At 55.7% G+C, this 15,749-nt stretch overlaps 5 protein-coding genes across 5 annotated transcripts; all 5 read right to left on the bottom strand.

The window, feature by feature from the left end:
• Positions 1-605: 605 nt before the first annotated feature.
• Positions 606-858, bottom strand: SCP_0800270 (hypothetical protein; the record flags this gene model as incomplete). Its single annotated transcript, XM_027760622.1, has 2 exons — positions 606-719; positions 784-858. The coding sequence occupies 2 exons, from the start codon at positions 856-858 to the stop codon at positions 606-608; spliced, it is 189 nt and encodes a 62-aa protein (XP_027616423.1).
• Positions 859-3,533: 2,675 nt separating this feature from the next.
• SCP_0800260 (hypothetical protein) lies at positions 3,534-4,943 on the bottom strand (the record flags this gene model as incomplete). The annotated part of the gene is made up of 7 exons (XM_027760621.1): positions 3,534-3,576; positions 3,639-3,955; positions 4,016-4,153; positions 4,206-4,337; positions 4,393-4,490; positions 4,549-4,767; positions 4,832-4,943. 7 exons carry the CDS (start codon positions 4,941-4,943, stop codon positions 3,534-3,536), a joined length of 1,059 nt encoding a protein of 352 aa, XP_027616422.1.
• Positions 4,944-11,521: 6,578 nt separating this feature from the next.
• SCP_0800250 (hypothetical protein) lies at positions 11,522-11,824 on the bottom strand (the record flags this gene model as incomplete). Its single annotated transcript, XM_027760620.1, has 1 exon — positions 11,522-11,824. One exon carries the CDS (start codon positions 11,822-11,824, stop codon positions 11,522-11,524), a length of 303 nt encoding a protein of 100 aa, XP_027616421.1.
• A 1,313-nt stretch (positions 11,825-13,137) lies between these two features.
• On the bottom strand, positions 13,138-13,715 carry SCP_0800240 (hypothetical protein; the record flags this gene model as incomplete). Its single annotated transcript, XM_027760619.1, has 4 exons — positions 13,138-13,177; positions 13,230-13,330; positions 13,393-13,644; positions 13,707-13,715. The coding sequence occupies 4 exons, from the start codon at positions 13,713-13,715 to the stop codon at positions 13,138-13,140; spliced, it is 402 nt and encodes a 133-aa protein (XP_027616420.1).
• Positions 13,716-15,131: 1,416 nt separating this feature from the next.
• Positions 15,132-15,740, bottom strand: SCP_0800230 (hypothetical protein; the record flags this gene model as incomplete). Its single annotated transcript, XM_027760618.1, has 1 exon — positions 15,132-15,740. The coding sequence occupies one exon, from the start codon at positions 15,738-15,740 to the stop codon at positions 15,132-15,134; it is 609 nt and encodes a 202-aa protein (XP_027616419.1).
• Between the last annotated feature and the right edge of the window lie 9 nt (positions 15,741-15,749).

The raw sequence follows: 15,749 nt of genomic DNA, 5'->3' as shown, positions 1-15,749 counted from the left end.
AGAGAGTGTTTTCTCCAGTCTGCGATCGCGAGAGCGCACGGGGGGTTCCCTCGTCAAGCTCGAACCCGGCCAATTGTGAGTGATCGGCTTCGGCGCGCGGCCAACACTGTCGACGGTGAGCTTCATTTCAGCTTGTTTTCGACCTGCTGTGCCTGACGGGAACCCTCCGTTCAGATCAGGCCATTATGTCAGAGCAGAGCCTCATGGGCCGCCATTTGCGCGGCCGCACTCGACGCTTCTCGCTGACGTGTTCTCATCAGGCCTAGGAATCCTGCGCCCGAAATCTGCGGCTCCATTCCCGCCTTCGCTGCCTTGAGTCGCACAGACCGTAGACAGTTCTGCGACAATCTGCACCGCGCGGCTCTTCTTCTCGCTGGCGAGGAGATGGTATAGGAGGGGCACAGGTTGTCGTCCGTCCTAATGATCCAGGTGACATCTTGTTGGCACTCATGCTCTCTATCTAGCGAGCGTATCTAGTCCTTTCTTCGTTAGACATACCAACATCGGTACGTCTTCGACGAACCCGAGCGTGAAGGGGACCCTCAGAGACTGGCAACGAGGCTGACGAGCATTGAAGTCGACGCGACGACCGTGATCGCTGTTCGCTAATCACACATTGAGCTCAATCGTAGATCTGCGATATCCTGATCCTCCAAGGACGGTTCGTCGCTCTGACCTCTAGCTTCGCCGGGCTTCGACGGTAGACCCGTCACTCCCACCTGTTTGAAAAAAACAGCTCAGCCGCCTACTGGATGTATGGTGAGACTGAGAGCGAAGGCGTACCTCCGCAAGGGTGACGAAACCAGCGCCTCCTTCGAGTCGCGTACTGCGGGCCTGGCAAATGAAGAAGTCCCCCATAGGCCGCGTGGAAAGAGTACGCTCTGGTCCATACTCGAGCGAAGACGTGATTGGGAAAAACCAGAAGGTAAGTGAACGAGGGGCGCAGTCGAACCGGAGAATTATCGGCCCGTTTCCGCTCGGTGGACCCACATGAGTCAATCTCAGTAAAAACCAGAAGTCAAAGTGTAGTCAGCCAATTTCAAAATTTTGGCGAATTTGACTATTAATGACTACTTGTGACTATTCTTATGGTTTTCTTATAGTGCATGACCTCATACAGTTTAGACCATGTCTGTACAGTTATGTTCCAACCCCTCAGCGCAGAAAAAAGCAACATATGAGCTTCAGAATGCCATGTATTCTGAGATAATCAACTGTGGTGCCTGACTTTTACAGACTAGGATTTGATGGCATTTGATCCCATAATTTCTTGGCATGATGAGTTTGGTGACTGTGAACAGACTTCTCTGGACTTTACCTGACCATGGTGCCAAAATTTTGAATCTGATTGACTTCAGCCTGACAATACCAGACTTTAATTGACTTTCAGTTTTTACGGAGAGTCAATAGCGCCACGTTGCCGGCATATTACTGGGCCAGTTGCGCTGGCACGCCATGCGAAGTCCATCTACGGCAAGTAATGGCACTCCCACTGACAGCAGCACATCACGCAGACTATGCTCCACCACACACGTTATCAGGGCTGTCTATACAGAAGCGCCGGGACTTCTTCGTATGGGATTGGGAACCGACAATGCGATTCGAGGGCGGTAAGCGGATTCTGAAGGAGCGTATTCTGGGGCTGAATGCAAAATACTGTGGTGGGTGGGGTCTCCATCTAGACGAGCGCAATCCTATTACCATGGCTAAGCTGTATGGTTGGTTAGCCGTCATGATGGAGGGCCCTTCTCCTTTCTGTCTCCGTCCGGTGGCCTTTCCTCGCGATTCACAGATATGTATTACACCGGGTGACGTTGGGATATTCTTGCCGGGTATGAAGTATTGTCGTGTCTTGATTCCAGGGCTCATACGTGTCGCTTACACAGGCGAAGGCCAGTCGAAGTGCCAAAGTCGGATTCGCGTCAACGGAGAGTATTTGGAGGACAATCACTGCCCAGAAAAGCCACGGGCGGCACGTCTTAATCTCAGCATACACAATCTCGTGCGGCTGGTTCACAGTATTACCAGAACATTGGATTGTGCATCCGTCAACCACTGACAAGATATAAGTTTTTACATTCTGTCCTCGGTTCTGTCTAGGCTGATAAGTGGATCGTTTGTGCTTAGGTGGAACGACTTGTTGCTCTCAGACGTGACTCCAATCCATACCGATATGACACCGTACCTGGTGATGTCAAATGCGTGGACACTACGCCCTGACGTCGCCGAGATGTTCACAAATAATCAGTGGGGAGTCGACGTTAAGGCACGTGATGCCCTTCCAAGATCTGCTAGACTGACCCCCGTGTCTCGAAAGGACTACTGCCGCGTCGTGTTTTTCGGTCTGTATGACAGGTACGCGGACTTCTTACCTTAAATCCCTTCGATTCTTCCTCTCGCTACAGAATCTGGTCCAGGTCGTGAACGTCTCGAGGAGCACTTCGCGTGGTGCCTAGCCTCGAATATTCTCGGCGGAGATATTCACGATAAGTACGATGGGTTTGCTTTGAAAGGGTATCTGGGATGATATGGGATACTACGACAATGGCATCGATATGAATGACCCCGAGTGGCAAACCGAGCTTGGACGAGAAGTCTGGGAGCTACTTGTCAGAAGGAGGCATGCAGAACGGTAAGATCAGTAAGCAAGAATACTCTCTCGTGTACTAGGACAAAGCTATCTCTCGCCCAGCGAGAACGAGGGGCTAAGTGCATAAACTTGAGAATAAATAGAAGATCAATAACGAAGACACAAGGTAAACCTTAAGACAAGGGCTCCGTAACGAGGGCGCGCATTGACATTGAACCCGGATGATCGTGTAGATGAAAACTTCCGCCTCTCCATGACACAAGAGGATCACAGGCCGGTGTATGGAGGCGCACAGAAATCCCATGCGGAGGAATATGCCGTGTCGATAGATGTGCAATGCAAGTGCTCACCTCACAGGCTATCGATTCATCCGGAGCTTGATGCGACGGAGTAGAGACCTGTGTACTATCCTTCTGATCTAAGCACGTTGTTCTCTATGGGTGGAGATGCCGTGAAGAATGATTCAGGTATTAGTTGTAGATATGTGAACTTAGCTGAAGAAGAAATAGCCTTGTGTGTGGCACTCGGAGATAGTCTTGGAACATATCTTGCATCCTCATGTAATTGAACTTGAGACAGGAAGACGTCATGCAATAAGATCTCCTGAGCAGCGACCTGCGCGTCGACAATTCGCACGTTGCCACTTCCTTGATACCAAGACTCCATGATGTTGACGTTGCAACGATGAGTGTTAAAGGCTCGACACGGACTCGATCTGGCAGAATTTGTGAGCGTGTAAGGAATCCGAGACGTCAGATCACCAGAACGAAGAGGGTCAGAGCGTCTCCGAGAGTCAATTTTGGAGTACTTGGAACATCTTCCGGGAAATTTTGAACCAACATGTGAAGCACCCACGTACTTTTAACATCCACGGGTATGCTAGTGTACATCAACAACAAGTGATCCACAACCTATGTACACAGCAAAATCTATCCTAGGCTGTTTATTGGTCGTCAGAGTATTGAGTATCATTGTATCGGGAGGAGCTATGTGGCCAAACACGTTAGATACCTTCCAAAATGTCATCCAAAAAGAATATCATGCACACCGATCCTGTAGTTCCTCGCACCTCAGCCTAAATCTCAACTCCCAAACCTCCTTCCCAAGCTCGGTTTGCCATTCTGGATCAGCCGGATCAAGATCGTCGCCGTCGAAGCATCCAAGATCTTCGAGGTAGTCCTTTACATCAAACCCATCATACTTGTCATAAATGTCGCCGCCGAGGATGTTGTAGCTCAAGCACCGAGTAAAGTGTTCATTAAGACGTTCGCAAATTGGTCCAGTAAGAGGTAAGTTCGAAGGAACTTGAGGTAAGAGATGCGAGTAATCATCGTAAAGGCCAAAAAAGACCACACGGAAATTTTCCTGTGGAATTCGCATGTCAGTTGGTGAGTCAGTGGCAAATTTCAAGAGGGCAGGACATACACCAACATCGATCCCCCACTTATTGTTTATGAACAGCTCTGCGAGGTCCGCACGGAGCGTCCACGCATTTGATGTTGTATGATATAGTCTAATGTCGGTACGGATCGGTTCCGAGTTCGGGCCTTCATAGTAGCCACCCTATGATAACGCGGTCTGCGCAGTGCACGCGACGAAAATGGAACTTGCTTACTAGTTGAAGCGACGACGGAAAGACCATCCAGCACACCGTAAGAGGTGCATCTGTGGACGATGTACCTGTGAGTACACATCGATACCCATCCCTTGTCTGCACCTCCTCAATGAATGACTGTGTCATATTGTTCTGGTAATATCGTGAGTCAGCCGCCGATCGAGAAAGTTATTGTGCACCACAGTACCCTGTCTTTTCTCTTTGGCCGTAAAGCCGTCTCTTCAGCGTACGTCACTTGCATTCCGGTGAAACAAATATCGTACTGAAACCTTGACTGACTGTCGCCTGACGGGAAAAACGATATATTTAGCACCGAGTACTATTAAACTATTGAAACCTCTACCTGGTAGGAATACACCGATGTCACCCGGTTTGAGATACTCCTGAGAGTCACGAGAGAGTGCATCTCCAGCACGCTGCGGTAGATACCTGAAGATGGCGTCGGTCGGTAATATCTGCACTGCGTGTAGGTTGAATTCTTGAGATCTTTTCTTCAACAGAAGCGCCAACCACCGATACAAGCTCGCAACAGTGATGGGGTTGCGTTCGTCCAGATGTAAACCTGGTTTCATGTAATCCAGAGTTCAGTCAGTGGCGACTCGGACATTCCATAAATGGTCTCTTACCTCCTACCAGTCGCAGAGTCGGCGACCAGATAAAGAAATTTCTACGCTTTTGAATAGATTTCTCCGACAATGTATGCTGAGGAATGTAGCAATGATCGAGTTTAGGCGTCATAGCTGGTCGAAGATGCACCGTCGGAGGAAAACAAATCGCTGGCGCTGGTTATAAAATTACACTGCAGCAGGTACAGCCAGTATGAAGTCGACTATCTTGCGTTTGCCATCGTCACCAACCCGATAGATGGTGCGTCGCTAGATGACACACGTTGACGACAATTGGAACAATATTTATTTGATTCCATGCCAGTGGACCTCGAACTTGAGCGCCACAATCCGGCATTGCGGCGTTCGCGGAGTTTCCGGGGTCTTCACCAGCTTCGACGCTGAGCGCTGAGGATACCAGTGCCTTGAGCGTTCATAGAGTTTCGCTACCTATGAATTGCTGCCAGTGTATGTTGAGAAACAAAACCTTTAACATTAATATGATGCTGATGCTACAAGGTCGTACTAATTTTCCAATGGAGACGGTGTCATCCGCATACATGGACCCACAATGGTGCGAAGATCCTATCATACACGACTTGTCTGCATTTCTTGGACTCGCTCAGTGAGCGCACCGTGTGCGCACCTACACCTCTCTCGGCCTCTTGTACACCCTTGCAGAGAGCACTAGCGACAGACACCGAGCCCGAGCATTCCCCGCGTTCACTCCGACAAGGCTTTTCCTGAGTAGCGAGGCAAATGGAAATGCTTCCCCGACCTCTCGTTCGTCCGCCGCTGTTCGAGGGCTAGCTCTGCGCGTGGCTCCTCCGCCGTGCGAGCGGCTGCAGTATTTAGCATGTTCTGTGGGGATGATGTCTCGGCGCGGCACGGCGGAAGATGGAGAAGCCTTGAAAGCGTGTACGGGTTCGAGAAGCTCCGCGTTGGTGGGAGTCTGACGCTCGAGCTCGAGCTCTCGTCCTCTGGCGATAGGTGGGGGCGTCAACGAGGGTCCCAGTGCACTGAGGAGATGGCGGGACGCCCGAAATATTGTGGGACCTCCTGGCGGAGTTTTCGCCGGTCACGGAGGAACGTCGTGTGCTATGTTGTGTGCTGTGTAGAACGAGATGTCAGTACCGACAGGGACACACTGTCGACGTCACTTTTGCCAAAGGCCATGGCAGGGGCGAGAGTCGGATTCGCGCTCTCTCTTCAATTTCGCGTGACGCGGGACTCGCGTTAAGAGACCCAGTGCCAGTGCCAGCGATATGACAGGCACGCAGATCTTTCGAGGACGAGCCCAACGTGGATACTCAGTTCACTATGTGCCAGGCTCTGCAAGGTGGAAAGCCGACTCGGGACTCCCCTCTTTCGCGAGCGTAGTTTCTCTCCGGCATGCGAGTGGCTTGGTTAGTCACTGCAAGATGCGTAAGCGTCGGACAGCATTTTTTTGCAGCCGTTGACGTGGAGAGACGCCGGTAGAGACATGCTGTGCAGTGTGCAGTGAACGACGCCGAATATGCCAGCACCGGAACAAACACGGGCTTCTCGCATCGGAATACGCTACAAGCCGCAACGGCTTGAATCTGAGAAAAAAATCGAGCGTGGATTACGCTTGCGCTACCCACGATCAGACAAACGGTGACGCTTTGCAGACGTCGCCGCAGAGAAATCAGCAGATAAAGATGAAAATGGATGTGCTTATCTCAACCGCGCGCCCACCCAGCCGTCTCGGACAACTCGTGGCGGGGCACTCTTAGAGCAATACCGTACGATCCCTAGCTGTGGCTGCGGTGCTTTCGAAGCCGTTGCTGTGCAAGAACTCCAAGTACAGGTCACGTGACAAACGCGTCGCGTTTGCCACTGGGCCACAGCATCTTGCAACCGTCCGCAGCCGTCCCAGCGTATTATAAGAGAGCGACTTACGAAGGCAATCCCCCAGTTTCTTAACCACACCCTCCACCGCTACCACCGCTATCACAAAATCCACCACGCCAATGCCCGTCGATATGTCTCCACCGCGTCTCCTGCGGACTTGTTCCGCCACTTCTTATGGGCCACGTCCACTTAATGGCCACGCCCTGGTCTTGCAGCGGAAGGATGCCTATTGGCAGGTCCACATGCTTCCATCCCACGGCGTGTATCCAAAGGAATGCCCATTCCCTCTTACCTATTCCGTCCTTCGCCATTCCATGGACGTCGCAACCTACCCGGTCCGAGGCCAAAGTCGAGCTGGGAGAGAAGGAATTCTCACCGGCAGGTCGTCCGGACGGTCTATTTTGGCTCTGAGTGGATCGGACCAGCAGACACAACTTAGTCGTATATGGAGGGGGCTCACGATCACGGCCTACAGGGAGGGTACCGCGACACGTCATGTGGCCTACATAATATGGTACGTTCTATATCTCCCCTCATGAACGCACCCTGACGATGAGATTTGAAGTGCTTTCTTGCGAGCAATGGCAATTTCCCTGCCACCCATAGGCAGCTGGTCGAAGCTTCTCGGGGATTTCTTCGCGGTACGTTCTCGGTCACATTGCACTGTTTCCGTTATTGACTTTGTGGCCAAAGGTGAAGGGACGGCCTGAAGGGCTGCAGGTTGCTTTGCACCACATCGGACGGCACGATCTCCGCCCACGCTCCACCCACCGGCGTAATCCGGTTGTCCTCCATCTGAGTGGGCGGGTGCCAGTGAGAGGCACCTGTCCCGGGGCTCGGGGAAGGCCTCGTTTCCGCTCCCTTTGGGTACTCTGGTCGGCGGGAAGGCGGTGAGCCGCTTTTTGGACACGCACGGAGGCCCCGCGATACGGTGCGCAGGAACGCCGACGGGCATGTACGTTCTGCGCACTTGGTGCGCGCGCTCGTTTGCCTCCGTCCGCCCGCCCCGCCGCGCGGGGCTCCGGACGGCGGCACGGAGCTGAAGCCCAGCGCAGCTCGGCCGGTCGGAGCGCTCGCGCGTGTCCCGGGTCCGACCTAGACGCTGCGCTCTTGGGAGGGGGTGCGTGTACGGATCCTCCTCCCCTCCCAGGGGCGGCGGTGTGCGAGATTACCTCCCCGCGCGGACGCGCCCTGACTCCGCGCTGCCCACAGGGATCGATGGCGTCGAAGGTGTCTGGTTGCGAGCGTTTCCCTGCTGCTCGCGAGCGGTTGGTCGGAGCGTCCCGGGGATGGCGGTCCGAGTACGCCCCCTCCGTCGTCCTGCGCGGTCGCCACCACTTACGTCGTGGTCAAAGGCGATCGGACGTGACCTGCAGGCGGACGCGTGCAGTGCACGAAGCCGGGACGGGCTCAGCGGACTAGCGCGTCGCCCCCCCCTGTCCGTCCGACTTGCAGAGCACGGCTGGCCCATGCCGCTCGACCAACCCCCGAGCCGAATACCCGCATCCCACCCCAGTATGAACGGACCCACGAAAGCCGAATGGGCTGCAAATGGCTGCATCGAGAGGCCCCGTCTACGCGTCCCCATCTCCACCCGCCGGCGTGACTGTAGTGCGCCCCCTTCTCACCCTGTCCCCCGCGCTGGTGGCGGTCAGGACGAGAAGAGGGCGCATCACACTGGGGCCTGCGCATCAGTGGTTTTCGCGGTGACGTCGTGCGTCATTTTGCGGTCGGGTACCCTCTGGCCCACCTGGAGTTTGCGCGCTGGGCAGGAGATGGGGTAGTGAGTGGGACGGGGCGAGGACGCCATGTGTGGATGGCGACGACGATAATGAGGAGCTCCATCCCCGCGGGACCGTGGAATGCGCATGCGTAGGGCGAGCGGCATGGCCTATGCATCTCCCGTCTGCGTTTCTTCGACTCGCTGATGCACGTCGGCCCCCCCCCTCTTGTACCGACGCCCTGCTGAGAGCGCTGACGAACACCGAGCTTGGTTTTCCGTGTTCGACGACGACGGGCTCTTCCTCTGCGGCGAGGGAACGGAGATGCGCCCCCCCGAGCTCTCGTTCGTCCGCGGCCGTTCCTGTGCGCGCTCCCTCCTCCGCGCGAGGTGTGCGCGGTGGGTGTCTGCATGAGCTATCGCCGCGGCGCGGCGGGAGACGCGCAAGGGGTGTGTACGGGTTCGAGGGAGCGTTGGGCGCCCGAGCTTGGGTCCTCCGTCGACGGACAGCACCGAGTGCTATTTAAACTATCGGAACGTCTGCCTGGCTGCCTGGTAGGAACACACCGACGGCACCCGGTTTGAGGTGAGTCACGGAGGAGCGCACCTCGGGCGCGCAAGGTGGATACCCGCAGGAAGATGGCGTCGGTCGGTGATTAATATTATCCGCGCTGGGTGCAGGTCGAATTCCTGAGATATGTTCTTCGACAGGAGCGCCAACCATCGATGCAAGCTCGCGACAGCGACGGGGTCGCGTTCGTCCAGACGTAAACCTGATTTCATATAATCCAGCGTCCAGTCAGCGGCAACTCGGACCATTCCATAAACCGCCTCTCACCTCCTACCCTAGTCGCGCAGAGTCGGCGCGCCCAGAGGACGAAATTCCTACCTCTTTGAATGGATTTCACCTGACTAGCGGTGATCGAGTTTAACATAGTTGTTCACCACGGCGAAATTACGTTGTCGCTGGAAACAAAAAATGGATGGTCGGAGGGCCCCGTCGTCGTCTCCACGCGCCGGCGCGAGTGTAGTGCGCCCCCTTCCCGCCGTGTCCCCCACGCGGGTGGTGGTCAGGATGGGAAGAGGGCGCGTTACTAGGGCCTGCGCGGCAAGGGAGGGCGGTGGTTTTCTCGGGCGGTGTTGTGCGTCATTTTTCGGGCTGGGAACGCCGAACTGGTTTGGGGGGGGGGAGGGAGTTACTGCGTTGGAAGTGGGGCCCGTGAGAGGGGACGGTGTGCGTTCTGTGGAGGACGACGACGACGACGACGACTTTGAGCGTTGATATATCGATATAGCCCCGACGGGGAACGCGCGTGCCTAGGGTGGGCGGTGTGGCGTACGCGACTTGTCTGCGTTTCTTGGACTCGGGTCTCTCTCTTGCGCCGGTGCCCCGCAGGGAGCACAGGCGGACGCCGAGCCGGCGCGTTTTTTGCGTTCGCTACGGGCTCTAACTGAGCGGCGGGGAGATGGAGATGCGCCCCCCGGCCCCTCGTTCGTCCGCAGCCGTTCCTGCGCGGCGCGCGCTCCCTCCTCCGCGCGAGGTGGCGCAGTATGGCGTGCTCGGTGCGACGCGGCGGGAGATGCCTAGAGGGTGTGTCCGGGTTCGCGTCCGTGGGAGTTGGGCGCTCGAGCTCGATGGGCGGATGCGCCATATGCCACGCTGGGCCAGGGCGCATCGCGATTAATCCGGGCGGCCTTTTTCTTGGGGGGCGTGTCTTGCACTGTGGCGGTATGCAGCCGTATGGTGTGTTGTGTGTACTGCGTAGAACGGGATGTTAGGGCCGACAGGGATGTAGTATCGACGGCACGTTCGTCCCGCGTACCGCGTCGGCATCTCCTCAGTGAAGCACCCGCCGTGCGCGCTCTTCTCGAGTCTTCCTCTTCCCGGTGCGCGACGTGCCGCTGGGAGAGTCCAGGAGAGGGTGGCGTGGTCGGGCTTGGGAGGATGTGTCGTCGCGCTTTGGAAGGGAACCTATTGCTTCGATGTCGGTATTCTGGCGCACTCCGCCTCGAGCCCAGATCTGCCGCCGCCCAGTGAGAAAGGCACGATGCGCCGACCGAGGAAGCGGACCGATACCCGCGCAGGTGGGCGCCTAGCTCGCTGGTGTTGGTTCAGCTGCACGTGTGAAGATGGTGGGTGGAGCCAATCTCTGAGCCTGTGCGGTAGGCGCGATCATGGACTTGTCGGTCGCGGAGCTCTGTCGGGAGAGATCGGTCCGCGACGCTGATCGATCGGATCCCCATCGGATCCACCTCACCGCATGCACTGCCAATCTTATTCGCCTCTGCGCGCCTTTTCCTCCCACCGCCGGGGCACGCCCGCGAGGTCCTTCAGCCGGTACCCAGCTGAGACACCGCACGAGCGGGCCCTGGCCGCAGGCCATCCTCCCCGCACGTTCAACGTTCAACATCTGTCGCCCTCTGCTTGACGGGCGACGAGGAGAGGTGGAGAGCCTCGCTTCACTTTCCCATGTACATACTCCATCCTGTCCTCCTCACCAGATCGATATCAGAATACCCTGCGCCCTCGTTGGGCCCAGGGCTTGTCACTTTGGCCCTAGTGCGACATTCCTCCTGTGTCCCCGTTCGCCGTCCCACTGCCGCCATTCGCTTCTCCACGTCTTTCCCTCCCACCGCGACGGCACGCCCCCAAGGTGCGTACCCAGCTGAGACACCGCGCCCCTCGGTCCTCCCCGCGCGTCCTACGCCCAGCATCTGCCGCCCTCTTCTTCTCGGGCGATTATCTGCCAGTTGGTGAGCTTCGCTTTCTTATCGCATGTGCACCATCCACTCATTTAACCGTCGCTAATCAGAACACTTGTTATCCCCGCGCGCTCATTGCAAAGCCCGTAAAAGACCCGCCGGGGACGACTCGCGCGTCACCAGGTCAGTGCGCATGCGATACGTCTCAGCCAGATCTCAAACGACGACATTTCGGCGTCGCACGGTGCAAGCTGCAAACGAAAGCGAACGTCGTCCGGCCCTTGCATCGTGGGTGTTGCCCGTCTCGGTGCGAGTCCGTCGCCTTCTTCCTGCGCAGCGTTGCTCGCCACGCCCAGCAGCGTGCGTACTGGTACTGTGCACATTGTCGCAGTTCTGGGCGCTGAGCCGGCCCGTTAACTATAACCTCGCGAACAGAGCACCCAGTACGCTCGCGCGTGGCTCGACTCTCGCCACTCCGCGGTTCGCTGTCGACCCTCGCTCACCGTGCGCGCCGCGGGGGCACAGCGCGCATAGCACCCGGCGTCCTGCCGCTTCCGCACTTCGAGCAAGGACGGGCTCGTCCCCCCGCCGACAGAGAGGCTCCGTCCCGCGATCCGCTCGTACTTGCCGACCCATCGCCGGCGGGACCTGCGAGGCCTGACAGGATCCGAATATACCGACCGGACGCTCTCGAAGCTGCCGCAGGAAGTGTCCATGCAAAACGGGAGGGCAAAGGGAATGACGGGCAGGGACGACAAAGTGGATGCGGCGGGCACGTCGACGTACGTGGGGCGTCCGTGAATGAGTTATAGGCGTACGCAGAGCGCACGAGCTAGTAATATTTACTTCAAATTATGGGAGAGGCGGTCATGATCGGCGTACGTGAGAGCTCGGGAGACGCACATCGTATGGTCGAAGCCATAGATAAATAAATACCTTCGTTTCCCACATTTCGGCCCCGCTCCTGCCTGCAAACGCCGTTCTCTCAACACGTGATGTCACATGGGCGTGTGGTCAGTATCGCGCGTTCACTCCCAATTCCGCGAGAAGGCTCGCATATTGCGGAACGCCTCCATATACCTTCTGATCAAGGCTGCAGGTTATAAGAAGTCTAGCTCAGGCCGGTATACAATCCACATCAATAGCCCGCGCGACCTGCGAATGCGAGGGGATGGCTGCTGTGACGATCTCACCCCCCCACACACGTACATGCTGAGCGTGCGCGGGATCACCGCAGAGACGACTTGGACGGGAAGGGGAATAGAGCGGTAACAGCGAAGCTACGATACTCAAAAAGAAATTCGCAAAAAAGCGCGCATTCTTGACACCAGGCAGGTTCCAGGCGGGGGGGTTCACAGACATAGGGGGGCCCGTAAACACAGGGTGGAATTTCGAGAGTGGAGACTGCAGTGAGATATAGAATAGGTAGGTGCTCGTGCTAGAAAACGGCTCGAGGACCAAGAAAGGGTGGGGGAAATGAGACCATGGTGGTTGGATGGAGTGTCAAGGGCCCATCGTTGCTAGCTGCGCCTGTAGATGTCGCAGTCCAAGGCAGTGTGGGCCAGCGATCACCGTGGCACAGCGAAAAGCCCGACGAAGGGAAGCCTATGGACGGCGTGTGCGATGGAGAGCGACTACGCCGCGATGTCAAGGTGGTATGGCAATGGCTGACTTCATATCCTCGACGTGGATGCCCGTGGGCAATCGCTCGCCCTCTCTTCAACACTTTTTTTTTTACTCTGGCGTTGGGGGCGTGGAATGTGAGCGCGCTTTGGAGTGGATGGCTTTGGAGTACGGGGTTTGGACTTTGAGCGTCGATGATGTAAATCGGATCTATGGACGTACTGACTCGCGAACGTACGGACCTGCGAACATACGGACCGGTGGACGAGCGGACGGGCCAATGTTCGGACATGCGAACCAAGAAACCTGCGGACGTTCGGACGTGTGAACAAATAAACCCGCGGGCGTTCGGAGGTCCGAACGCCCGCGGGTTTATACGAATGTACGCACCTGCGAATGTACGGGGTCACCTGCGAACGTACGGGGTCACCTGCGAACATACGAACCTGCGAACGTGTGAATATACGAATGCACAAATGTTCGGACGTGTGCACATACGACGTTCGAGTATACGCAGTAACCTGTGAAGCTTTGAAGCTGTAAGGACGTGCCAATGCTCGGACGCGCGAACCAAATGAAGGGCCTGCTGACGGTCGGACCTGCGAACGTACGAACGTAAGAACGTTAGAACCTGCCAATCTTGGGATCCTGTAAATCCCACCTGGATCACATACTTCCGATACGTACCTCCATGGTTTGCCGATATTGGGAAGCAAAAGATTACCGGCCGAATTTTTGCACGCATTTTATGCGGTTGGAAATCTCTGTCCGCCATTCTTTGCGAAGAGACTGAAGCACGGATGAGAAACCTCTCCTGGGTGTCCACTGCGGCGAGAACCTGGTCAATCAAGGTATATGGTAGCCAGGTCACAGACGCGGCCTTGGGCTTCTCGTGTGCGAGGTGAGCGTCACTCTGCGAGGAGGCAGCTTAATCAGAAGGGTGGCCACGACGATGGAGAGAGCCTAGACACTCACTCTCCACATTAGCACCCGGGACACACCCTCGCATTGTTGACGAACACCCAAATGAGTTCGCCAAAAGCACTGCGCTCGGCTTCTGAGGCAGAAAGCCTCACAGACGTCGCCAGGAGGTACGTTCGACGTGCAACCTCGATTTCGAATTGGTGCAGAAATTCGATCTGCTCAAGTAACGCGGGATCAGTATTGTTCCACAAATAGAGACAAATGCGAGAGGCATAGACAATGACTTACGGCTACGTCAATGCATATACGTTGGAGGAATGCCCGGAGGATGATATTAGTTGTGTGAAGCCGGTATTGTGCTCTTCGTGAGTGTAGCTCATGCGATCCTTCCGCCGTGTATCTATCGTCGATCGCATCAATATCTTGAGGGACCTCGGAATACAACAGGCAAATGTATCGAAAACGAACGAGACTTACTTGGTATCTCGACGTTCACGTTAATCCGCGAGTCCGTTCGGACTGAGAATGTCAAGATCGTCCAGTCGTACTTGGCGCACGCATGCACGTACCTCGCCTGTCTTCTCGTCGAGTGTCATGTGCGTGTGGCCGTAATTCTCGACCTGGTAGAACGAACCGCCGAGGCGGAGATAGTGGGGCCGACAGGAGATATATTGCACTCAAAAAGAAGTTTCGTACTAGGACTTGACGAAGCTGCCGTGGTCATCCACGACAAGACACGAAACTGAAATGGAGCGACTCCCTCGTCCCAACGTGAACGCGTAACTGAAGACGTTGTCCGCTCACCTTGTCCGTCAACCTATCGACTTTTGCCTCAACTTCGATGATGTCCGCCCTATCCGTGCGGGAATTGACCATGACACGGATGACCCAGCGGACGAATTGGCCAAGAGGGTTCGCATCTGAGATACAGTGTGAGCACGTCCATTGCAATTCTACTGTGTGTAAGAAGTGGAGGGAGCAGAAGGATCCGACGAGAGAGTGCGGCAAGCGCATTTGAACTTTGGACAGCAGCATCGGCATCGACGTAGTCTCTCTTGTCCATAGACCTCTGAGGTTTTCGGTGGTGCAAGTCTTCTGTCGTCGTCGGCAAGCTCGGGTCATACTTGTGCGATCGGGAGGATGTTCCAAGCAACAAGAGCAAGCACTGGCAGGGAACGGAGAGTACTTGACGCGAAATGCCGCGGACCGGGATCTCCGCGCCTGCATCCCGTTCGTCAACCCTACTCCACGTCCATCACAAAAAGCCCTGGTGGCATGTTTTCTAACACTAGGTACAAGACAAAATATCTCATAATAAACATGGAGGCCACCCATAGCAGCGCACAGTAACTGCACGTCCTATTACGTTGCAACTTTGCGACAAATCATGAGTGAGACGGCAGTAGAAACTGAAGTGCGGTACCAAAAGATCTAGCCGTGGAGTGCACTTTACGACGTAGACTTCCGTTGGTGTAATCACACCCAACGCGCCCAATGCGCTGGGTCATCTGCAGCTGCGGGTATCTGTGACTGCCACAGTTCTTTATGTAACCGCTGCTCCTCATATATTTCCTGCCACCCATATGACGCTTGCAGGAGCGCAGCCCACACATGCCAATTAGTTTGCTTCACAGGCAAAAAGACGGTGGGAGAGAGGCCGGCAACCCAGAAATCGTATGCCGTGTACTTCTTGTTCTGTATGCTCTTCTTTGCAGTGACATACTTCACACATGGTGTCTTTGCGGCAAGAGCAAAGAAAATACGAATGATGGGAATGGGGACTGAAGACAGGTCGAAGATGCCGAGCTCGTAGGGGTCCATGGCGTCGAACATGTCTGGCTTGGGATTAGCCGTGTAATGTGAGTCGTTCTTGCACTGCCACACGATGACCCCGATATTATCTTCGACGATAGAGTATCCCTGTAATAAAAAAGGAATGATGCCGTCGATGGCCCCTTGGGTTGGACAGCACTGCATTGCTGCTCCCCGAAGCATAAGGGCCATGAGATAATCAACGTTGATCAGTTTGAGCTGGTGCACCTGGATCCAGTGGCTAAAGTAGACTTTACTGTTGGTGTTCGTCATGTCCCATGG

Source organism: Sparassis crispa, assembly GCF_003851025.1.
Source record: "Sparassis crispa DNA, contig_000007F, whole genome shotgun sequence".
NCBI classification, from domain to species: Eukaryota; Fungi; Basidiomycota; class Agaricomycetes; order Polyporales; family Sparassidaceae; genus Sparassis; species Sparassis crispa.
The sequence above is the reverse complement of the archived record's forward strand: the minus strand, read 5'-3'. Positions and strand labels throughout refer to the sequence as shown.